Source organism: Ylistrum balloti, unplaced genomic scaffold, assembly GCF_031769215.1.
Source record: "Ylistrum balloti isolate Yb309-2 unplaced genomic scaffold, AGI_CSIRO_Ybal_v1 Utg371806, whole genome shotgun sequence".
NCBI lineage: Eukaryota > Metazoa > Mollusca > Bivalvia > Pectinida > Pectinidae > Ylistrum > Ylistrum balloti.
This window is the reverse complement of record NW_026782901.1, coordinates 373,696-399,678: the sequence shown is the minus strand read 5'-3', so window position 1 is coordinate 399,678 and position 25,983 is coordinate 373,696. Positions and strand designations below refer to the sequence as shown.

The 25,983-nt window shown below is 36.8% G+C and overlaps 2 protein-coding genes across 2 annotated transcripts in view; one reads left to right on the top strand and one right to left on the bottom strand.

The window, feature by feature from the left end:
• The window catches only part of LOC132563642 (activating signal cointegrator 1 complex subunit 3-like), a 269,825-nt gene that overhangs the window by 81,151 nt on the left and 162,691 nt on the right, over window positions 1–25,983 (bottom strand). The window lies entirely within an intron of this gene.
• LOC132563645 (uncharacterized) overlaps window positions 1–25,983 on the top strand; it is a 73,698-nt gene that overhangs the window by 44,385 nt on the left and 3,330 nt on the right. The window contains exons 3-5 of the mRNA XM_060228384.1: window positions 20,412–20,563; window positions 22,104–22,385; window positions 25,550–25,891. Of these exons, the coding sequence (XP_060084367.1) occupies window positions 20,494–20,563; window positions 22,104–22,385; window positions 25,550–25,891 (694 nt within the window). The 5' untranslated portion in view covers window positions 20,412–20,493. The remainder of the gene's footprint in view (window positions 1–20,411; window positions 20,564–22,103; window positions 22,386–25,549; window positions 25,892–25,983) is intronic.

Sequence of the window (25,983 nt, the reverse complement as noted above, 5' to 3'; positions counted from 1 at the left end):
AGTCAGGGAAAGACAACTCTGGGACATCAATGATCCTGCTTATGTCTTTGTCCTGCATGTGTTTTTTATGGTAGAGACGAACCATGTTTGCCTGCCTCTGTTGACCAGTGTACAGACTAGGTAGTTCAGTCAAGTTCTTCATTTTACAAAGAGGCGATGAAGCTCCAGTATCCCTGACTACTTGGATATTATCTTCACTGGATACGTGCCCGTTTCCAATACTGGACAATTCAGTAAGTTCACTTCGACGACCTTGACCTAGAGTTGACATGGCTTTAAAGTGACGGACATATTCTGAGAGTAGACCTGTTCTCTCCTTAATAACTCTCTCACTGATGCCTTCACTGTACAAGGTCACAGCCAAGGTCACAATGCCAGAGTGACCAGTATAATGACCTTCAAACCCAGCATCCTTCATCATGGAGCTTGTGTATGACCCCAGAGTATTCTGGCCTAGTGGTTGAACAGAGAATCGTATGTTGCCACAACGATGAGGTTCCAGTGGTTTGAGGTAGAAGTTTCCAGTAGGACCAATGGCCTGTATGTATTTGAGGAAAACTTTGTATACAGATACACTGCGGTCAATGTCATGATGTTTCACGGATCGGACCTTCCTTCGATCATGTCCAGAACCCTTTGATGAATTTCCATGAAATACAATGAACTTCCCATCACTGTCTGTCCCAAATGTATACTGCTCCACTCGGAGGTTCCTATGCTCCTCTCGGGCTCTTACACCAAACACTTTACAGTTGTAATAGTACACAGCACGTGACAGACCCAACGCTGTGTCCATGTTGAGTATTCGACGCCTCCAAAGACACCTCTCCTGTTCCTGAGTGATAGGCTGAGACTGTTTCTTATCTGTTTTGATGCCCATATCTTCTGAGAGTTTCATCTGTGATCTTAGCATATGCTGGAAATGATGAAAGTTCACATTTTTCGAATCAAGAAAATTGAGATCAGGTCGTTTGAGGACAAGTCTTACAAAGCGCGATATTCCTGCACACAGGTTGTGAAGCGAGTCCTTTGGATAGCGATTGCCATCTTTGTTACGAACCTCCATCACAAATTTACATAGAAAACTGTCCAGCACCTGAGGCTGGAAAGCACCAAACTGCTGGACAGAAGGAATGATAGCCTGACCAAAACCTGTTGCTGAATTGCTCACTTCAGCCCAAGTGTTCCAAGTATTGACAGTCCAGCTGGTATTCTTTCGGAGCTGTTCTGGCACAAAATCTTGGATACATCTCTCAATCTCTTTCAAGGGAACAAAATGCACTGCATCCTCCATCTTCTCTGTAGGTAGAAGTGAGGAGCAATGTAGGAATTTACTGCCTCTGCAGAGGTGTAAAGGCCTTCTGCTTGCTCTGGCTCTGATCTGGCAATGGGTCTGTTCCCCAAGAATGCAGGGATGCGTTAAAATAAAATCTCTTAGTGTTGTAGACACCATTACAACTGTTCTGCTCAATTTACAAGTATGATAACATGACACCCTCAAATAGACACTATAGGTTAATTAAGGTTCACATTATATGGCAACATAATACCCAAACTCAATCAATGTGAAAGGCTGTGGATTCTGCTTGCCCTCCAGGAGTGTAGAGTTACTATATTACCGCATTACATTCAAATTCTACCCCGATTCCCACGTTCTGGTCAATCGACATGTCAGATATGAACCGAAGCTGGTTCTGGGTCATAGGTAGATCACACCTCAATGAAAGCTTCCCATACAAAGATCAATGTTAAATTTGAAATCATATCCTGAGAAAAATAATATAGACCGTTTACACAAGTCCCACGATAATATATCGATACAATTTGTCCTTATCTTTAATCAGCGTGAAAAACAAGTAGGTATAAGATTTTAAACACTCAGGGTTAAACAAGACCTTTGTATATACATGGGATTTAAACGCCTCAGATCATGGGTAATTATCACAAACAACAAAGTGTTTATTAGTCGGGTCAGTAACGCCATTCACAAAAGTTTTTAATTTAAGAAATAAATAAATAATTAGCACTAGATTCATGAGAAGAAATGTTTATCTGTGACAGGAATGTTATTTATCTATACCTACCAGAGTGTCAAAGTTTATGGGAACTCAGGGGTGCAAAGACATTTCCCCTTATCTCATTCAAACTACTGTGGTATGGACTCCAGTATTAATATTTGGTTTTTAATCCTTCACTAATTTCCTTATCATGGTATCTATAAACAGAAATTTGAACAGAAATTTCATTACTACTTTCTGAAATGATTTTTTCACAATGACGACAATATGTTTATTGAAAGATTTCATCATCCCTGTACTTATCTATTGACCACAGGTTTTATGTAATTTTTAATCACAAGAACTTATATCTGCTTCAGATATACATATAACATGACACAGAAGCAGTAATTCTTAATAGAACACATGGTATGATGCCAAAATTCAAAAGAAATAATTAAATCTTGCATTTCACCTGCCCAGGGGTCAAAATAGGAAAACATGAGATCTCTAGTTTGAAGGGCTTTTAAAAACTGAGGATTATTCAATCACGTTTTCATATTATTAAACACCTTATCACAACTTTTATGTACTGTATTCAACTTAGGTTATGAGTAAAACACATTATTTAAGTAAAATGATAAATTTTATTTTCAAATAATTTGGGATCAACATTTTATACTGCAGATTGTTAAATTTACTGAAATAAATTGGAAGTTTCTATCAAAAACTGGAGACTAGATAGTTCTTACCTACAGCTGTGTAGCACTATCCTAAACCATTCTAGAGTGTGAGAATGATGGTCAGTCCATATGAAGTGGACAATGGTCTAAATGGACTAATCATGTAAGAGGAAGGTTATATCTGATCCATGTAATTGGCCTGTAAATCAGCATTAAATGACCACTGATTTTAGGACCAAACTTCAAAGAGAAGCTTCTAAAGGTACAAAGTAATCAGAAAAGCATGGCAACGCCCAGACAGATGGCCTGCACATCAACATAACTGACCTGTATATTGTTGTGAATAAAGCAGTTATCCATTTGTAAATTATATATACATAAAAATCTAATAAAGCAAGCATTGTAGGTACTTCAGTGGCCGATTAGCTGAGGGCAAGGAAATTAACTTTCTATAAAATACACAATGACATAAAGAGTGTAATTCAGGCTGTGAACAGCATCTGCGACTGTCCTCCATAGAGTGGTTCTACAATCGACCAAATTATGGTATAGAACTTATTTTTATGATAATTAAATCACATTCATGAATAAGCTTTATTATTGTCATTTTAAACTACATTTTACAGAACTGTAAATTTTACACAAAATCCAAGTCAAATGTTCCGCTTCATTTAATAGTAAGTGACGTCTGTGTCATTGGCTCTTCCACAAAAAATCCGCAAAATGTTTAAAGTCAGATATAGTCTTGGTTACACTGTTCCTTAATGTCATACTGAAGATGTCTGGAGCAGTTTGACTAACTAGTACAAATAAACTGTACACATTCATCAGAGAGGGGAGTGTTCAAGGACATCTCAAACCCTGTGGTCAGTATAGAGGTCAGATGAAGGTCAAAAGTGGGTATAACTCTGTGCTAATAACAGAATGTGTGCTGAAGTACACAAGGATAATCCTGCACACATCAAACAGACATGTTCTACAACTTTATAATTTAAGGCCAAAACATGTCTGTATCATTATTGGCATTGATTACCTTACAGAGGGCTGTGTGTAGTGAGGACCTAACTTACCAAGTCAACTAGAAAACAGGGCACATCCTTCAGTCCTCCTCCTGACAACTAATTGACAGCATTCCCCTCCCCTTCAAAGGTGAAGTGTGGTCAATTGAAGCATGTCCTACCTTCAAAGAAAATCTTAATCTACCATAAAATGTGACTTTCATATACTGAAGTAGAAAGTTTTTTTATAGACCACATATTTGGCCCTAACCTATATATTACCTTACTCATACAACAGACAAGTTATATAGAGAAAGATACTACTGAGGACTGCAATACCCAGATGTGGTGTCAAGTTAAAATATATAATAACTGCAATAGATCCCTATACTTTCTACCATTATTGAAACCATTAAATCCTCAAAACAACAAGACAATTTTAAAAATGATTACCAGGGTAGGAGGGGAATAGGAAAGAGGAAGAGGTCCAAGCCAAGGTACCTTAAAGGCCACTTCAAATGTATCAACTTGAAAGTCATCCCTTTCAAGTGGTGATAGAGCATGAAGATTTAGGACATGATTGACCACTAATGACTAGGATATGTAGAACTTTAATGCCCAGTAAATGACAGCTGGTCACTTGATAGCCATCTGTTTGCCTACGTAGACTTGTCCTGTGATCTTTAAGCCATATAGTCAGCGGAAAAGTGTTTTATGTGTTTTCAGATGATTTTTTTTCCCAAGTTTTATGACAACTTATCTATGAGAGAAAGAGTAGAAATTATCAATGTGTGTTACAATGGACTTCTAGAAATACAGATGAGACTTTAAAGTTTCTGACCGGAATTTGAGAAAAAAGTTGATAATTACCACTACTTGAAAATGAAAGCATTTATATGAAGGGCCATCATATGAACTTGGAATCTAAGAAAGGGCCAGGCTTATTACTGAACACGGGTTTATTGCCAGACAATTACGGTAATATTATACAGAGTAAAAATGAATATAAGAAAATTATCCATGAACAATATCAACATTTTTATCTCGAGAGATGGTAGTCTAAGTTTGGATGAGAAACATAACAAAGATTATACCTGTTGGTACAGTCTGAGTTTGGATGAGAAATATAATAAAGATTATACCTGTTGGTACAGTCTAAGTTTGGATGAGAAATATAATAAAGATTATACCTGTTGGTACAGTCTAAGTTTGGATGAGAAATATAATAAAGATTATACCTGTTGGTACAGTCTAAGTTTGGATGAGAAATACATCAAAGATTATACCTGTTGGTACAGTCTAAGTTTGGATGAGAAACATAACAAAGATTATACCTGTTGGTACCATCTAAGTTTGGATGAGAAATATAATAAAGATTATACCTGTTGGTACAGTCTAAGTTTGGATGAGAAATACAACAAAGATTATACCTGTTGGTACAGTCTAAGTTTTGGATGAGAAATATAACAAAGATTATACCTGTTGGTACCATCTAAGTTTGGATGAGAAATATAATAAAGATTATACCTGTTGGTACAGTCTAAGTTTTGGATGAGAAATACAACAAAGATTATACCTGTTGGTACCATCTAATTTTGGATGAGAAATATAATAAAGATTATACCTGTTGGTACAGTCTAAGTTTGGATGAGAAACATAACAAAGATTATACCTGTTGGTACAGTCTAAGTTTGGATGAGAAACATAATAAAGATTATACCTGTTGGTACAGTCTAAGTTTGGATGAGAAATATAATAAAGATTATACCTGTTGGTACAGTCTAAGTTTGGATGAGAAATACATCAAAGATTATACCTGTTGGTACAGTCTAAGTTTGGATGAGAAACATAACAAAGATTATACCTGTTGGTACCATCTAAGTTTGGATGAGAAATATAATAAAGATTATACCTGTTGGTACAGTCTAAGTTTGGATGAGAAATACAACAAAGATTATACCTGTTGGTACAGTCTAAGTTTTGGATGAGAAATATAACAAAGATTATACCTGTTGGTACCATCTAAGTTTGGATGAGAAATATAATAAAGATTATACCTGTTGGTACAGTCTAAGTTTTGGATGAGAAATACAACAAAGATTATACCTGTTGGTACCATCTAAGTTTGGATGAGAAATATAATAAAGATTATACCTGTTGGTACAGTCTAAGTTTGGATGAGAAACATAATAAAGATTATACCTGTTGGTACAGTCTAAGTTTGGATGAGAAATATAATAAAGATTATACCTGTTGGTACAGTCTAAGTTTGGATGAGAAATATAATAAAGATTATACCTGTTGGTACAGTCTAAGTTTGGATGAGAAATATAATAAAGATTATACCTGTTGGTACAGTCTAAGTTTGGATGAGAAATATAATAAAGATTATACCTGTTGGTACAGTCTAAGTTTGGATGAGAGATATAATAAAGATTATACCTGTTGGTACAGTCTAAGTTTGGATGAGAGATATAATAAAGATTATACCTGTTGGTACAGTCTAAGTTTGGATGAGAAATACAACAAAGATTATACCTGTTGGTACAGTCTAAGTTTGGATGAGAAATATGACAAAGATTATACCTGTTAAATGTAAAGTAAGGACAACATTGACACACCTGTAATCAATACTAAATGAGACTAAACAGCACAAGTGTGAAGATGAAATATTGATATCCGTTCATACCAAGAGCACACTCTTCTGATGTAGGAATTAAATAGGACGTTCCTGATGTAGAAATTAACTTCTTCAAACAAGATAGGTTGTTCATGATTAAATGTTAATGGTGACCAGCGGGGAAAACTCATTGACAAATGCATGTTGAAATACTATGGTACATATATACCATTCTACATACACTGCTACTTCACTGTATCTGTGTATGTGACCTTGTCAATTCAGGATAAAAATAAACTAAAGGACATGAAAAGTACAATATTAGAGCTTCAGATATTATATAGAAACCCAGAACATGTTTAGACCTGAGGTAGTTAGCTCAAACCATGAATGTATGATGCTAACATACACCTGCATTTTTTAAAAACCATTTTTGCTGCTATCTTAATGTGCTTCAGGAAAAATCTGAAAATGTTATGCTGCCGTTTAAATAAATCGTCTGAACCGTTATAGTTTTTGTTCTTAGCTTTATCTCCACTAAGTGTAGAAACTCTGTCAAACTGAAGTGAGAGGAAGGTCAGAAGTGATAACAGTGTGAATTGTTATGTAGGAGATAGTACAGTTAACTACTGAAGCTGCCAGACAATGGAAGAATTTCAAAGAAGTACTTAAAAATTTCCCTTCAATCAAATCCTTCACTAACAATTCATTTTTATTTTTTCATTTTTGGATAAGATTATCTCCCTTGTATATTTATCAATTGATCACATAATGAATAACAAAATATGGGTTTATAATACATTGTAATGTAGTAAACATATGTGCCTCTAATCAACAGGTGGTAATGTGTAAACAAGATATTGATTCAGTATTACAGCACCACAATACAGTTTCCTTATCAGTGTCACCTAACATTACACATTCACCTGTAAAACAAAATGGTGAATTTTATCTGTATTTAAAAACTTTAGATTGAAGCTCTCTTCCGAATCAATGGATAGACAGAACAGTGTACATATTCCAGTATTCATCATCTCCACAAATCAGATTGAATAAACCTGTGATGTTGACACTGTCCTTTAAACATTTCTTAGAATTGGAATAATTGTAGAACTGAAGTAGAGAAATCCATATGTTGTGTGGATTAACCCCCAATATCTCTCTATCTGTCAATATACAAACACATAGAACAGGTAGCACTTGTGAATCTAACAAAAGCATCAATATCTTTTATATAGATATATATATTCCCATCATTATTAAAGACAAAGATTTACAGACCATGTATTGTGCAAAAGACACTTAGCCGTTTTTTTTTTTGAAAATCACCTTCATTAAAGTTGTATCTTTTGTATCTTTGTTAATTATGCACTTTTAATGAAATTGATGTTGTTCACAGAAAATGATTTTTTCTTGTTAATTTGACATATTACAAAGGAACTAAAATCACACTGAACAAGAAATTAGTTATTACCTACAGCAGACAAAAACAGAACTTAACGTATATGATAGATATGCATCAATTCTACTGTGATTTAGCATTTAAAAAGTTGGCAAAAGTCCATGGCACAAAAGTACAGATCAGAGTTCAAATTCTGAAGCTAGAAAAAGCAAGATATTTGCACTCTATTAAATACAAAAGTTAACTTAGCGAAAATGATAGTCAGCACCTTAATGATAATGATTTGCCCAATATGTAGCTATAGACATGGTAGCTATAATACAATACCTGCAATGTCACTTTTCAAATGTTTCACAATTCAGAATTCTACTGGCAATAGTATGGTATGTTCAGATGTGTATTTTGTTAAGTTTTAATTTGAAGCTGGTGATAATGAATGTAAAAATGACTAGACAAATCTGAAGATTGTTGAGCATATTAAAACTTCTCTACTGAGTCCCGAGACATCGTTTGATCTTCCTGTTAAGGGACAATGTAGAACAGACATAGTAATAGGCGTGGAGAGCTGGAAATTCTTCAACCATTTAGTGGAAAAATGGAAACCACATGCCACCACCCCATCTTAGTAAAACACAATTCTCCGTCAAACAGATCAAACGATGGTGAAGTGTTGCAGCTAATATTGATTGTCTGTGATGCTTCATTATAATCATCAACATAATGTGCTGAAATAGTACGCTAACTACATAATGGTTCATTTTAATTTCATTAGACCCAAATAGTTTTTCTGATTATAAAGCTGAAACCTGTAGCAAGGGATATGTCTTTCTTCTTCCTGTATTATAATGGACATTTAAAAAGGAAGTATTCAAAATTCTGAAAATTAAATAAAATAAATGTATTTTGAATAAGAGGGGGTATCGGAGTTGGAGTTTAATGTTCAGTGTACTGAATGAGATAACAGTAAGATATTGTAAATCATAACAATGACAGGGTATATTATACACAGGTTTCACATCTTCACAGGGTATAGTACAATCAGGCTTTACTGTATCACAGGGTATAGTACAATCAGGCTTTACTGTATCACAGGGTATAGTACAATCATGTTTTACTGTATCACAGGGTATATAACAATCAGGCTTTACTGTATCACAGGGTATAGTACAATCAGGCTTTACTCTATCACAGGGTATATAACAATCAGACTTTACTGTATCACAGGGTATAGTACAATCAGACTTTACTGTATCACAGGGTATAGTACAATCATGTTTTACTCTATCACAGGGTATATAACAATCAGGCTTTACTCTATCACAGGGTATATAACAATCAGACTTTACTGTATCACAGGGTATAGTACAATCAGGCTTTACTGTATCACAGGGTATAGTACAATCAGGCTTTACTGTATCACAGGGTATAGTACAATCAGGCTTTACTGTATCACAGGGTATATAACAATCAGGCTTTACTGTATCACAGGGTATATTGCCATCAGGTTTCTCTGTATCACAGGGTATATTACAAAATCAGGTTTCTCTGTATCACAGGGTATATTACAAAATCAGGTTTCTCTGTATCACAGAGTGTTTAATAATTAAGTTTCATCATACCACAGGATTAATCATATATTACAAGCAGTTTTCATTGTATCACAGTGTTACATCTTAGTTTCACTGGGTCACTCAGTACACTACAATTAACTGTCACTCTGACACAGTACACAATAAAATTAAGTGGATATATTGTTTGTACAGTATTGTACATATATGTATATAACTTTTTGTGCATATCAGAATATAACCAACTTTACAGATGTACGATATTTAGCCGACAGAACATGTGATGCTGATACAGGTAAAATTATCAGGATTCTAATTAACTATCTATTACCTGTAGCAATATTAGCAGGTATGATACCTGTATACACAAATTAATATTCACCTGTATACATGTGTCAATATTCTCTGTTACTTAGTTATCAACTCCTGACTAACTCAAGTACCTGTCAATCACTAGCGATATAGTCATTAACGTCTCATCAATTATCATCATATCCTATCAATTAACGCAGTGACTAATAATCATTCTAATGCATTGGTCAACAAATTAACAACCCCTGACCAGTACAACTATTGACAAATTGTACTGACCATCAGGGGTATATACAGAATGAAACTTAACAGTGAATGGTAGTATTTAACAGATCTCTATAGGTAGGCTATAAAATCAAGGTTTATTGATTAACAGAAATCAATTATGTATGCCAATAACTGTACAATGAATAATGAGCCTGGCCTGATTAATATGCCAGAGGTTATAGAGTTTAATTGTAATACCTTGATATATGAGGTCATTATGATATCTCTTATACTGATACCAAACATAATCAACGTCCATTTTATAATGAAACAAAATTTCAGGAAAATTAGTCATCATCAGGATCATGGCTACAAAATTTGTCACCATCATTAAGTTTTCAATATCTGGGTTTTCAGGAAGAAACCAAATTGTCATAATGTTTGAGAATTGTTCTCAGTATACTGGAATACAGAATTAGGCCACCTATATATTAGACACACTGGCTGAGAGGATTAGGTGATTCCAGTTGTCGGACTACTAGTGGGCCATACTGGCAATGAGAATCTTGACAAACGTAGGTGGAAATCATTACAAAATATTCTTAATTGATTTGTGTGTTATATCCGTGTTATATATATATCTATACAATCAACAAAATCAATTACAATCACTGGGTCAATATCTAGATCCAGTGTAAGGTGATAGAAAAGATAATCATGATACTGTATACATATGAGGTATGAAAATTCTTCCATCAGGTGTAAACTTTCCCTATGTATTTCCTACATTTGATAGAATATATTAGTGAGTAGTCAGAGTATACTGTTATACAGAGTATCTCACAGCCCACTGAGGCGTGTTATGTGGGTGTAAATTGCGATCTTCTACACAGGATGTACACTCACATTTGTAAACCTGAACTTAGATGTTCATTAATTCATGACTTCTTTCATAGTAGCAAAAATCCATTAATCTGATTGTCAAACACAGTCATTGAACCATGACACAAGCTGGTTCTATGTGTATCAACCAGCATACTGTCTTGTTGATAGGGATGATAAGAAGAGCTGCTACCACCATCCCACCATCCATCAAACTCAAAGTCCTTCTACAATCCAACCCCCAACTCAATTTTGGTCTTCACCAACCTACCTCCAACCCACTTAATTCGACCTTGTAATCCTTCCTGAACCTACCAACAGCTTCCAAAACCCAGACTTGGTCCTCCTCCAAATCCATCATCAAACCAAACCAAACTTAACCTTGATCCTTCTCTAAAACTGACTACCAACCCAAAGCTCAACCTGATTCTCCCCTATGAAATTAACTATCACCTTGAAACTCAAGCTGGGTCCTCCTCCAAACTGACCACCAACCCAAACTTAATCTTGGTCTTCCCCTAAAACTTACCACTAACTGGAAACTCAAACTTGGTATTCCCCTAAAACTGACCACTAAATGGTCCTCCTTCAACCTATCACTAAACCCTATACACAGAATTAGTCCCCCTTCAACCTAACACTAAACCCTATACACAGAATTGGTCCCCCTTCAACCTATCACTAAACCCTATACACAGAATTGGTCCCCCTTCAATCTATCACTAAACCCTATACACAGAATTGGTCCTCCTTCAACCTATCACTAAACCCTATACACAGAATTGGTCCTCCTTCAACCTATCACTAAACCCTATACACAGAATTGGTCCTCCTTCAACCTATCACTAAACCCTATACACAGAATTAGTCCCCCTTCAACCTATCACTAAACCCTATACACAGAATTAGTCCCCCTTCAACCTATCACTAAACCCTATACACAGAATTGGTCCTCCTTCAATCTATCACTAACCTCCGAAACTCCACCTCCAATATCCCTCTTAACTATTACCCCTAAATCACCACTGTTCTCAGTAAAACCTATCACCTACCCCCCAGAAATCTCTCCTACATCCGGCTAATACCCTAATCATAATCCTACCCAGGCCTCCATGTGATTGGTAACTATGCTTCACACTCTACCACATTACAAGACACCCTGTGTATATGAACAGTTCAGGAAGATTCTGAAACCTTTCATTCTATAAATATTCAAACATTTAATTGATTTTGATTCATGTTTAACAGACGAAAATTAACCACAAAGATAAACAGTTGAATAATTAAACATAATCAACAGAAAAAGCAAACCCTTGTCCACTAATTACACAATCTGCTTTATCAAGTTACTCTAATGTCCCTGGAAATTGAAATAAAAATCCATCTGGCACGTTTGGACAAATCATCCCTGAATCTGTGGTTGGCTGTTATGTAAACAGAAAGCCAGATGTGTGATTATTGGACAGATCCTTATATAAAGAGTGGTAACAATGTGTACAGGTACAATCTACCCCAGCAATCAATATGGAGAGCTCAGGAGGGTAAAATATTTACAAGTCCGACTGTCCAGCAATCAATACAGACAGCTCAGGAGGGGAGAATATTTACAGGTACAACTGTCCAGTAATCATTACAGACAGCTCAGGAGGGGTAGAATATTTACAGTTACAATCTACCCCAGCAATCAATACAGACAGCTCAGGAGGGGTAGAATATTTACAAGTCCGACTGTCCAGCAATCAATACAGACAGCTCAGGAGGGGTAGAATATTTACAGGTACAACTGTCCAGTAATCATTACAGACAGCTCAGGAGGGGTAGAATATTTACAAGTCCGACTGTCCAGCAATCAATATGGAGAGCTCAGGAGGGGTAGAATATTTACAGGTACAACTGTCCAGTAATCATTACAGACAGCTCAGGAGGGGTAGAATATTTACAGCTCAGGAGGGGTAGAATATTTACAAGTCCGACTGTCCAGCAATCAATACAGACAGCTCAGGAGGGGTAGAATATTTACAAGTCCGACTGTCCAGCAATCAATACAGACAGCTCAGGAGGGGTAGAATATTTACAAGTCCGACTGTCCAGCAATCAATACAGACAGCTCAGGAGGGGTAGAATATTTACAGGTACAACTGTCCAGTAATCATTACAGACAGCTCAGGAGGGGTAGAATATTTACAGCTCAGGAGGGGTAGAATATTTACAGGTACAACTGTCCAGTAATCAATACAGACAGCTCAGGAGGGGTAGAATATTTACAGGTACAATCTACCCCAGCAATCAATATGGAGAGCTCAGGAGGGGTAGAATATTTACAGGTACAGCTGTCCAGTAATCAATACAGACAGCTCAGGAGGGTAAAATATTTACAGGTACAATCTACCCCAGCAATCAATATGGAGAGCTCAGGAGGGGTAGAATATTTACAGGTACAGCTGTCCAGTAATCAATACAGACAGCTCAGGAGGGGTAGAATATTTACAGGTACAATCTACTCCAGCAATCAATATGGAGAGCTCAGGAGGGGTAGAATATTTACAGGTACAGCTGTCCAGTAATCAATACAGACAGCTCACGAGGGGTAGAATATTTACAAGTCCAACTGTCCAGCAATCAATACAGACAGCTCAGGAGGGGTAGAATATTTACAAGTCCGACTGTCCAGCAATCAATATTGAGAGCTCAGGAGGGGTAGAATATTTACAGGTACAACTGTCCAGTAATCAATACAGACAGCTCAGGAGGGGTAGAATATTTACAGTTACAATCTACCCCAGCAATCAATACAGACAGCTCAGGAGGGGTAGAATATTTACAAGTCCAACTGTCCAGCAATCAATACAGACAGCTCAGGAGGGGTAGAATATTTACAGGTACAACTGTCCAGTAATCATTACAGACAGCTCAGGAGGGGTAGAATATTTACAAGTCCGACTGTCCAGCAATCAATATGGAGAGCTCAGGAGGGGTAGAATATTTACAGGTACAACTGTCCAGCAATCAATACAGACAGCTCAGGAGGGGTAGAATATTTACAAGTCCAACTGTCCAGCAATCAATACAGACAGCTCAGGAGGGGTAGAATATTTACAAGTCCGACTGTCCAGCAATCAATACAGACAGCTCAGGAGGGGTAGAATATTTACAAGTCCCACTGTCCAGCAATCAATACAGATAGCTCAGGAGGGGTAGAATATTTACAGGTACAACTGTCCAGTAATCATTACAGACAGCTCAGGAGGGTAGAATAGTTACAGCTCAGGAGGGGTAGAATATTTACAGGTACAACTGTCCAGTAATCAATACAGACAGCTCAGGAGGGGTAGAATATTTACAGGTACAATCTACCCCAGCAATCAATATGGAGAGCTCAGGAGGGGTAGAATATTTACAGGTACAGCTGTCCAGTAATCAATACAGACAGCTCAGGAGGGTAAAATATTTACAGGTACAATCTACCCAATATGGAGCAATCAATATGGAGAGCTCAGGAGGGGTAGAATATTTACAGGTACAGCTGTCCAGTAATCAATACAGACAGCTCAGGAGGGGTAGAATATTTACAGGTACAATCTACCCCAGCAATCAATATGGAGAGCTCAGGAGGGGTAGAATATTTACAGGTACAGCTGTCCAGTAATCAATACAGACAGCTCAGGAGGGTAGAATATTTACAGGTACAACTGTCCAGCAATTAATATGGAGAGCTCAGGAGGGGTAGAATATTTACAGGTACAGCTGTCCAGTAATCAATACAGACAGCTCAGGAGGGGTAGAATATTTACAGGTACTACTGTCCAGTAATCATTACAGACAGCTCGGGAGGGGTAGAATATTTACAGGTACAATCTACCCCAGCAATCAATATGGAGAGTTCAGGAGGGGTAGAATATTTACAGGTACAACTGTCCAGTAAAGCAATCAAATCATGGAGAGTTCAGGAGGGGTAGAATATTTACAGGTACAACTGTCCAGTAATCAATACAGACAGCTCAGGAGGGGTAGAATATTTACAGGTACTACTGTCCAGTAATCAATACAGATAGCTCAGGAGGGGTAGAATATTTACAGGTACAACTGTCCAGTAATCAATACAGACAGCTCAGGAGGGGTAGAATATTTACAGGTACAATCTACCCCAGCAATCAATATGGAGAGTTCAGGAGGGGTAGAATATTTACAGGTACAACTGTCCAGTAATCAATACAGACAGCTCAGGAGGGGTAGAATATTTACAGGTACAATCTACCCCAGCAATCAATATGGAGAGTTCAGGAGGGGTAGAATATTTACAGGTACAACTGTCCAGTAATCAATACAGACAGCTCAGGAGGGGTAGAATATTTACAGGTACAACTGTCCAGTAATCAATACAGACAGCTCAGGAGGGGTAGAATATTTACAGGTACAACTGTCCAGTAATCAATACAGACAGCTCAGGAGGGTAGAATATTTACAGGTACAGCTGTCCAGTAATCAATACAGACAGCTCGGGAGGGTAGAATATTTACAGGTACAACTGTCCAGCAATTAATATGGAGAGCTCAGGAGGGGTAGAATATTTACAGGTACAGCTGTCCAGTAATCAATACAGACAGCTCACGAGGGGTAGAATATTTACAAGTCCAACTGTCCAGCAATCAGACAGTCCAGCAACTGTCCAAATAATACAGGAGAGCTCAGGAGGGGTCAACTGTCCAGTAATCAATACAGACAGCTCAGGAGGGTAGAATATTTACAGGTACAACTGTCCAGCAATTAATATGCTCAGGAGGGTAGAATATTTACAGGTACAACTGTCCAGTAATCAATACAGACAGCTCAGGAGGGGTAGAATATTTACAGGTACAACTGTCCAGCAATCAATACAGACAGCTCAGGAGGGGTAGAATATTTACAAGTCCGACTGTCCAGCAATCAATACAGATAGCTCAGGAGGGGTAGAATATTTACAGGTACAACTGTCCCTACTGTCCAGTAATCAATACAGACAGCTCAGGAGGGGTAGAATATTTACAGGTACAACTGTCCAGTAATCAATACAGACAGCTCAGGAGGGGTAGAATATTTACAGGTACAACTGTCCAGTAATCAATATACAGGAGGGGTAGAATATTTACAGGAGGGGTAGAATATATTACAGGTACAACTGTCCAGTAATCAATACAGACAGCTCAGGAGGGGTAGAATATTTACAGGAATATTTACAACTGTCCAGCAATCAATATGGAGAGCTCAGGAGGGGTAGAATATTTACAGGTACAGACAGCTCAGGAGGGGTAGAATATTTACAGGTACAACTGTCCAGTAATCAATACAGCAATCAATATGGAGAGCTCAGGAGGGGTAGAATATTTACAGGTACAACTGTCCAGTAATCAATACAGACAGCTCAGGAGGGGTAGAATATTTACAGGTACAACTGTCCAGCCCCCAATACAGAGCTCAGGAGGGGTAGAATATTTACAGGTACAACTGTCCAGTAATCAATACAGATAGCTCAGGAGGGGTAGAATATTTACAGGTACAACTGTCCAGTAATCAATACAGATAGCTCAGGAGGGGTAGAATATTTACAGGTACAACTGTCCAGTAATCAATACAGACAGCTCAGGAGGGGTAGAATATTTACAGGTACAATCTACCCCAGCAATCAATACAGACAGAGAGCAATCAATATGGAGAGCTCAGGAGGGGTAGAATATTTACAGGTACAGCTGTCCAGTAATCAATACAGACAGCTCAGGAGGGGTAGAATATTTACAGGTACAATCTACCCCAGCAATCAATATGGAGAGCTCAGGAGGGGTAGAATATTTACAGGTACAACTGTCCAGTAATCAATACAGAGAGCTCAGGAGGGGTAGAATATTTACAGGTACAACTGTCCAGTAATCAATACAGAGCAATCAATATGGAGAGCTCAGGAGGGGTAGAATATTTACAGGTACAACTGTCCAGTAATCAATACAGACAGCTCAGGAGGGGTAGAATATTTACAGGTACAACTGTCCAGTAATCATTACAGACAGCTCAGGAGGGGTAGAATATTTACAAGGTACAACTGTCCAGCAATCAATACAGACAGCTCAGGAGGGGTAGAATATTTACAGGTACAACTGTCCTTTAATAATTTGAGACAGGTCATGAGGGGTAGTATATTTAGAGCTCAGGAGGGGTAGAATATTTACAGGTAGCATGGACAATACAGTCCAGTAATCAATACAGACAGCTCAGGAGGGGTAGAATATTTACAGGTACAACTGTCCAGTAATCAATACAGATAGCTCAGGAGGGGTAGAATATTTACAGGTACAACTGTCCAGTAATCAATACAGACAGCTCAGGAGGGGTATATTTACAGGTACAACTGTCCAGGGGTAATCAATACAGAGAGCTCAGGAGGGGTAGAATATTTACAGGTACAACTGTCCAGCAATCAATACAGAGAGCTCAGGAGGGGTAGAATATTTACAGGTACAACAACTGTCCAGTAATCAATACAGATAGCTCAGGAGGGGTAGAATATTTACAGGTACAACTGTCCAGTAATCAATACAGATAGCTCAGGAGGGGTAGAATATTTACAGGTACAACTGTCCAGTAATCAATACAGACAGCTCAGGAGGGGTAGAATATTTACAGTTACAACTGTCCAGTAATCAATACAGATAGCTCAGGAGGGGTAGAATATTTACAGGTACAACTGTCCAGTAATCAATACAACATGCAATCAATACAGAGCTCAGGAGGGGTAGAATTACTGCATGCTATCCAGGGCAACTGTGGGAAAGTGTCTGCAAAAGCACAATTATTCTCTCCCTATACTCTACAGACCAACATAGCTCACGAGGGTCAAATGAATTACTTCCTCATCATCATTTGAGTATCTTTATTTAATGACTATATAATGATTTAATGTTATGATTTTGTTCTTAAAATACATTTCAAATGCTCTATTTAGAGTTATCAATTTTTGATTAGGTGATAAAAGTGTAGACATGCTTCATAATACTTGAGCATCACATTACAGACAATTAGGATACAATATCAAATGCTCATTTCCGTTTGATAAATAAGCAGAAAGGTCAGGGCACTTCCATTCTTTAATTAAACTTCATGGAGTTATTTTGTTATCTCTGTGTGGTATATAACGTCTAAAACACAACGATGCCTTCAAAGATTTACTGAAGCAGACGTTCGTAACGATGCATGAAAATTTGAAATTTTTAATACGATTATCACTCTGACAGGAACCTAACTCTACACTGTATTACAGCTAGACAAAGCTGCTGATAAAAACATAATAATATTGAGATACATGCAGGATCACAATCTGTTTGGTAGTTAAACACCTGCTATTACATATTATATTTCATGTATTAATCTTGTCCTACCTGACATATACAAAATATCAATTAAATCATTTAGTTTCATTGGATTTTTACATTGACATAGTTCGAAATCGTCAGTTATCTTTATATATATCAAAATTTATCATTAATATTTCAGAAATGCTTTTAAAAGATATATTAACTTTTTCCTCATAATTTTAAAAAGACCATCTTTAAAAATAGTCGTAATTACCGGACAATGTTATGCCTGAGATGTAAAATGAAGTTCAGCCATCCAAAGAAATATGAACATGTGCTGTTTAATATCTGAATGTCAGTCCAGAAGACGTTGATATGGATATAACCATTGAAAGGAAACAACTGGATGCTCTGTTAAACTTGATTCTCTAAGTTCTAAAGTTACCTCATTTTGATAGAATATCCCGCTCATTCCTCTCCTTATGGAGAAGTGATATAAATATTTAATGAGTGGCTGTGATACAGGTGTTGGAACACACCTGTACAGGTATTCCATCCCTATACACACCTGTCACAAGCAGCACCTGTCCATGGACCCCTCTAAGTCACCTCATATTTCAGCCTGCACGCGCCAAATTTATGTTAATTATTCATTCAGAGATTTTTTTACTCTGAAGTACAGTTACTTTGGATGTCTGAAACATCTGTCTTCAGTAAATAGACATCAGTTGTCTCTTTATAACTAACTACTACAGCTTTTTCTATCCTTAGGTCTGATATTTCAACAAAAGATTACTTTTTTATCAATAAAATTAGAGATTTATTTTCCAAGTGCAGGTAATTGGTATTTTGAGACCATATGTTACTTAAATCTGAGAATATCCTGGGTTTTTTTAAAACATTATCAAGGCTTACCTAACATTAGACAACAGCTTGTAAAGCACTTAAAAGTTTTGACCTTAAAGTGACATTTACAACCTAGTATAACAACAGATGGCACTGGGTTACAGCCTGAATGTCCTCCACATTCTTAATTTATAAATCAAATCTAAAATAGGTTTTATTTTACATATGTTGATTTAATTAACTCAACACTGAAAATTAAGTTCTCAGAGTTTTACCTTTCCATGAGCCTTTTTCAAAAGTAGCCTGACAGTATGAATTCTATCTGTATATAAATATCATCATGACAAGTAAGTGACTATCATTATGATGGGAGTCTACTAGACAGGTGATAGTATAGACTGTATCAGATCTACTGTCCAAACCTATATCTAACTTACACAAATCAAGCCAAGTGATAATTCCCCCAATTCTGGGGTCAGAGTCGTGTGCCAAGTACACGTGCCTCATACAGCAGCTTTCTGTTTTGGTGAGTTCTTGGTTCTGATTGGTGGATAGGGTGTTGGGGGCATGTGGCAGCAGTAACTGGGACCATGTGTGATCACACAATGGCTGTTTACAGCCCGACACAAGGACACAGGAGGGAGGGCACTAGGATTACCCGGCACGCGACAACTCTTTGTTACCTGGTGGACTGGCTTTGTTGACAATCAGCGGGCTGTGACGATAGTCGCGTGGCCAGGTGACGAGGAGGCTGGTCTTATCTCCCCCTGTGTACACATCAACTCATTGTTAGCTCTGTCAAAATAGCGGCACACTCCACCACATCAAATGGCTGTATTTTGATTGGCTAAGCCCTGAACAGCTTCTGTAGGGTTAACAGGCCATATCATATACAGCAGAGACCTAATCTTTTCACGGATTCTCCATAAACATCAAAGGCCTTTTATCCCCATTTTCACCTGACAGGTGTTAAGATTTTGGCGGACTATAGACTTTACTTGTAACAGTAAAAGTAAACAACACTTCTTTCTGTTAGATACCTTAAAGTTATTTGCATTCCAGATAAAATCAAAAATAATAACACAATGGATTTCAAAAGACAATAGTCAAAAAAACAAATAAATTATTGTCATGTCTGATAAGGCTGGATGTAAATATCAAGTTCTGATTTTGGGGACAGATAGGGTAGTTAACATCTGTGTCCCCTCAAGTGTGCTGTAGGGGGCGGAGTCAGGTGACAGCTCCTCCCCTTTACGATGCTGGCCCATTGTGAGGGGTCTCGGGGCATCATGTCCCCAATACAATAGAACGAAGATAAGGGTCCCAAACAATCAGGGGAAAAATTTAATTAGGCCCTCATTGAAATAGCTGTGGTATCCCTGTCTGTCAGAGTGGGAGCAAGGCCCAACTATATAAGCTCCACACATTCTGGAGAGCAGCCAGTTACTCCAATGAGATAGTGAACACAGCAGACCTCCTAAGATCTTCACATATAGCTGTCCCCTGATTAGCAGTGATAGGTGTTCTGTGGGTGTGTCACAGGTACAGTGTTAGTGATACCAAACATTTCTATACAGGTTCACACCACACCATGTGTATGGATTAGAACTGAGGATCAGAGCACAACTCACCAGACCAACAACACTTCTCAAAACAAACATGGAATATTTACAGAGAATCCAGATTGTGGTCATCCTAACCTACACCATGATTGTACAGAGTTTGGCAGGTAAGTCACCATTTATACTTACAGGGGGAAAAAGTTGGAATTTTTATGATGTTACTTGTTCTCACTTACCTGAGGTAAATTTTACAGGTAAATAGAAATGTAATGATAGTGACATTTAAAATAGTTTCACTCAATATTTTCAATCACTTGTCCTTTTTTTTCATATAATATTCATCAATGAAATGTTAAATCTATGTGTATACTCTGAATGTGTTCCCCAGGTGGGTAACAGGTTCCCATAAGATTCCAGTTCACACACTGGTAAGGTTTCAACATAGGTCATATCTGGTGATATGCAATGAAATCTTGATGTTATCAATAGATCCGAATAGATAAGAACAATTGTCTTTAGACTTGGACTACAATAGATTTATGTAAATCACAATAAACAATAGATACAATACACAATAAAAGATCTCCCTGGCTGATAACACAAGTAAATCACCTTGTTCCCACCATGTTGAAACATAATTATGAATTACACCTATCATATTCTACTTTTTGATTTTTTTCATGTGAACATTAATATTTCTATAGCATTATAAACATATCTATTTTGTCACCAGACAATTATAACATTTGGAAAAATATGGGCCAGTTACAAAGTGTTGAACAAAATCACTTCATAATACAGATTTTTGATAACACAATCACATAGCAAGTACTAAGTATACTGCAAACACCGCTTATTACAAGTAAAATTTATTAATACATTTAACCGTGTACTATACAGTAGTATACACCATAAAATAAATATCAGTTAAGCTAAAGTTAAAATTTAAACAATTTAAACCATTTATTTTGATCTTCTTTTGAAGTAGCATGTCTGCTCTCATCGTTCCTATGTAGAGTAAAGTTTGCAGGGCTATCTGTCCAGGTACAATGCAGTATTTTATCTATGTAAGAAAACTTTGTCACATTTTGTTTTAAATAAAGATTCATTGTAACTCTGAAGATTTAATACAAATGGCAGTAAGAAGTTCAATAGCTTTGGAAAAAAACAGCAATTCATTTCAAACATGTGCCAATAAGGATGGCATTGAAATTTGAATATAACGACTAAATCCAAGCTTACCGATTGGCCTAACTTTTAAATTTTCTTCCTAGCTAACCGATGAATTTGAATTTGAAAATGTTTGTTGGAAAAGTTCCTAAGAACCTGATATTGTGTATAAAGGGCGAGACTGATTAACATATAAAGAGCTTTTACGTGGCATCAGGTCTATTCTGATTGTGTATAATGGTAGGGTATGAGGTTTTAGCCTGGTAAATCTTAGTTAATGACATTGTATTTTCGTATTGATACATCGTGCATCAGTCCCCATATAATCTAATATGGATTCATACATCTTGCTCAACAATGAAAATTTTGGTCAAGAACTGTTAAACTTTTCCAAGAGTTACAACAATTTTCAATGTTTAATTTCTTTTCTCTATACCTTTCCTACATTAAATCTTTATTTTCCATAATTTAACACACACACATCTCTCTCCCCCTAAAAAAGGTATTCTAATACTTATATTGTGTTTGTCCTAACAGGTACGCCTATGTCTGCCAGCGCATGTTTTGCCCAAAAGGAACTGACGTTTAAATGTGCCTACGGGTCAATGTTACGAATCACTCGTACATTGTACGGATACAACTCGAACGGAATGTGCAGTCTCCAGCCCGGAGATTGTGTTGAGGAAGAACGAAAACTGTACCCCTGTGTGGGGCGTGAGTCTTGTTCTATCAACCTTCCGAGTGGAGGTGTTGGTAGAGTTATCTCATCCTGCAACAAGCCTAGTAACTACTTCCAGGTGGAATATGAATGCATCCCAGGTAAGTTATAAAACCAATTAAACACCTGAAATATATATTACTAACTCTATCTATGTCATAAGTTTTTATACCAGTACAGGATTTGTTACGATCTCTGATGCTACACTCAAACTTACAGCAATAAAATCTAGTATTTGACCCCAGGTAAACACAAAAACATATATATCAAATTCATATTGTACTTGTTACTTGAAACAATTATTGTAACTGCAAAATTTTGATGTGGACATTTTGATATCGTGAATCCAGAAGTCCTATACCATGTTGTGATAGACCTGTAGTTTTTTTAACCCTTATATTCCTCCAACACTAAAAAATCTGTTGACATATGGCTGTAATAAGAAATAGTGATAAAATTTATCTACATCTGGTCATAATAAAAAAAGTGCAAAAGTCACTGACATAAGCAATATAGATAGAATTTTATGTTCTTATACAAATAATACCACAAATTCCATTAAGAATAAATCCATCTGGTAGAGGACCAATGGATTGCTAAAGTTAATCTCTGCTTGAGGTTTACAAGTTTTGACATGGCAGGTTCAGCGTGGCACGTGCCACTATGAGGAGAGACCACAGTGAAGTTTTCCTCGATATGACCAGACAGTCACCTCTCCCCTTCCCTACAAATATAACTCCTTCACTAAGATACCCTCAAAACATAAAATGTTTGACCACTCTACAGGAAATCAAGTAGAAAAACAAAAACAGACTTGGCTGATTAGTGAAGGACACCAGAAACAAATACAGCTGGACAGGGCATAACCTGCGGTAACTTCTGTCTAAACAAGTCTGCAAACTTCAAAACTAAACTCCAAGAGGTCCATCAACTGTCGACACCAGCATCTGTATCCAATCAGGACACAGAAAACACCCTCCCTCTACACGCGCCCAACACGAACTGGTCGTCCTCCTTAATGTATTAAATAAAGAGCTTTAATAAGGACCCCAGTCCTCTCTAATGAACATTGTGTATCAACGGTGCAGAGTGAGAAGTTGGCTTTCTTTCCCTAATTGATAAATAGATGATATTCTAGTGTCATGTGATATGGTACAAGACTTGTATATTTGTAAGTGGATCACCTTACAAGTGGCAAAGGAACATGTTTATGTTGTAAAGAAATAACAAAGTTGAGGATCAAAGCTGTACTTCACTGTCTGTTGACGTTAGAGAGCACAGTCCTCAAGTAAACAAACGACTACCAGTAAATTAACCAGAGTCAAAGCGGTGCAAAATTTATCTAATCATCCATCCAATAAATTAATGAATAATTCATTAAATCCTCTCCGTAGATATGTCTCTTCTCTAGGAAACCTGTAACACTGTCTAACTGTTGTCAAAAGTTAAATAATAAAATACTATAAAACTACTGACAGAATACACAATATAATTAATATACTGCTATAACGTTTTATAGATACGTTTCTGTTGTTTCCTAATTGTACTCGCTGTCATTCAGACAATACCAGTCTATACTTGTTCTGACCTACTAGTGTCCGTTATCAAAGATTACGTCACGATCATCAAGTCAAGTGAATGACATGTGAATAAATAACCTGATCAATACATTTTTTTCCTTTAATTCTGTCAGAATTTTTTCCTTTTAAAATATATCCAATTACTGTGTCCTGTTACGCTCATACATAATTGTCCTGAACTGAAAACCACAAACTAGCACACAGCACACACCCGAAAAAAGCTCAAATTACAACCATGGAATATATTCCAAATCTTAGTGCCATCAATCTTGTCAATAAACCTGTTTAAAGTTACAACTAACTGATCAAACTGGTGCTCATAGTCTCACACTTTTTCTCTATGTAATGAATAATTTAATACATTTTACACTTTGAAGATAATTTCAGTAACACAGATTTTACAACTATCATCTGTAACGGTTTGACAGCTTCACGCTTTCTCTCCAGTTATCAGATGAAGCTTTACTTTAAATTCTATCAGATCTCCAGACGTGTTCAGTTGATGACAAACGCGTGCCGCCAGCCCGCCTTTAATTTTGATAATTTAATTCTGAATCCTTGAGCGAATATCTGTGTAGGTGAATGGTCGGCTGACGGCCTCAGGTTATTTGTGTCGCGCGGGGAACAAAGACAGGAGGCCCATCTGCCTAGCTTGTTTTTCGGGGCTCAGCCTATCAACAGCTTGCATTGTGATGCTTGCATCTGTCTCTCATTTTCATCTGTTCGTTCAAAATGCATAGAGAAGTAGTATGTTGAATGCAAAAGTATTTTTAAACTCCAACTTATCTGTTCAAGCTTTGGCGGGGAAACACCAGACGTTGATTTCTCAAATATTTACACACTGTTGATAAAGAGACTATAGTAAATTATGTTGGCTATCTGTTACATCTGTCCACATTACATTATTCACATACATGCCTCTTGTTCAAGATAATGGTAATTTAGCAAACAAATGTGAATTTCAATAAAACAATTCAAACAGATTAGGTTTAGCTTTTTGAAGAGTTTTACTGTTTTATAGGAAAACATGCTAATCTGTGTGAAATATAAAATGTTTTGTTGTAAACACGATAAATGAAGACAAGTGTTGCTCTACATTATAGACATTCCTGTTACTTGAATCAATACAGGTGAATAAAGAACAGTGCAAAACATATCAATATGATATGTATGGTTCAAGTTATCATACCATATAGCCAAATCTAAAATTTAAAAAATAATAATTTTTTCACTTTTGTGTGAATTTTGTCATATTAACCCCTCAAATGTTAGAAATTTCTCATTTATCTCATCATAAAAGGTTGTTGCATGGCTTGATGTTTAAAAGTACAAAAATTGTGTATCTATTATCAATATTCTGCGAGGGAAAAATCAGTGAAACACATATGTACTGCAGAGTACACTTTGTGTAACACATATGTACAGCACAGTATACTTAGTTTAGCACATATGTAATACAGAAAACACTTAGTGTAACACATATGTACTACACAGTATACTTAGTGTAACACATATGTACTACACAGTATACTTAGTGTAACACATATGTACTACACAGTATACTTAGTGTAACACATATGTACTGCACAGTATACATATACTATCTGTCACATTACAGGTTCTTATTAATGATATTACAGAAATATTACTTCAGAAATATTAATTTCTTTTTTCTGTCTTTTCAGTATCAGAAACAAAAAACATTTGTGATTCTCCAATGATCACAGCCCAGCAGGGATACATAGTAACTCCAGGTTATCCCAACAACTATGGCCCAAACATCAACTGTACCACCCGAATTCAAGTAGAAAGTTACCAACACCTCAAACTCTACATTCTCGACCTTGACCTTGAGATGGCCAGCAGCACATGTTCTGACTACATGCTTGCTCAGGACACCATACAGTCTCTTACTCTTTGTGGAAAACGAGGAAATGAGCCAAGTCCGGTCTCCTGGAAAAATCTGACGCTCAGATTATCAACAAACAGTAGAAATAACTACAAAGGCTTCTGGCTATACTATGAAGGTAAGAATATTGGCAAAAATCTTTCTATCACATTTTGTTTATTCACTTTTTGAATAAAAGTAAAAACCTGCAATTTCTCATTTTCCCTGATA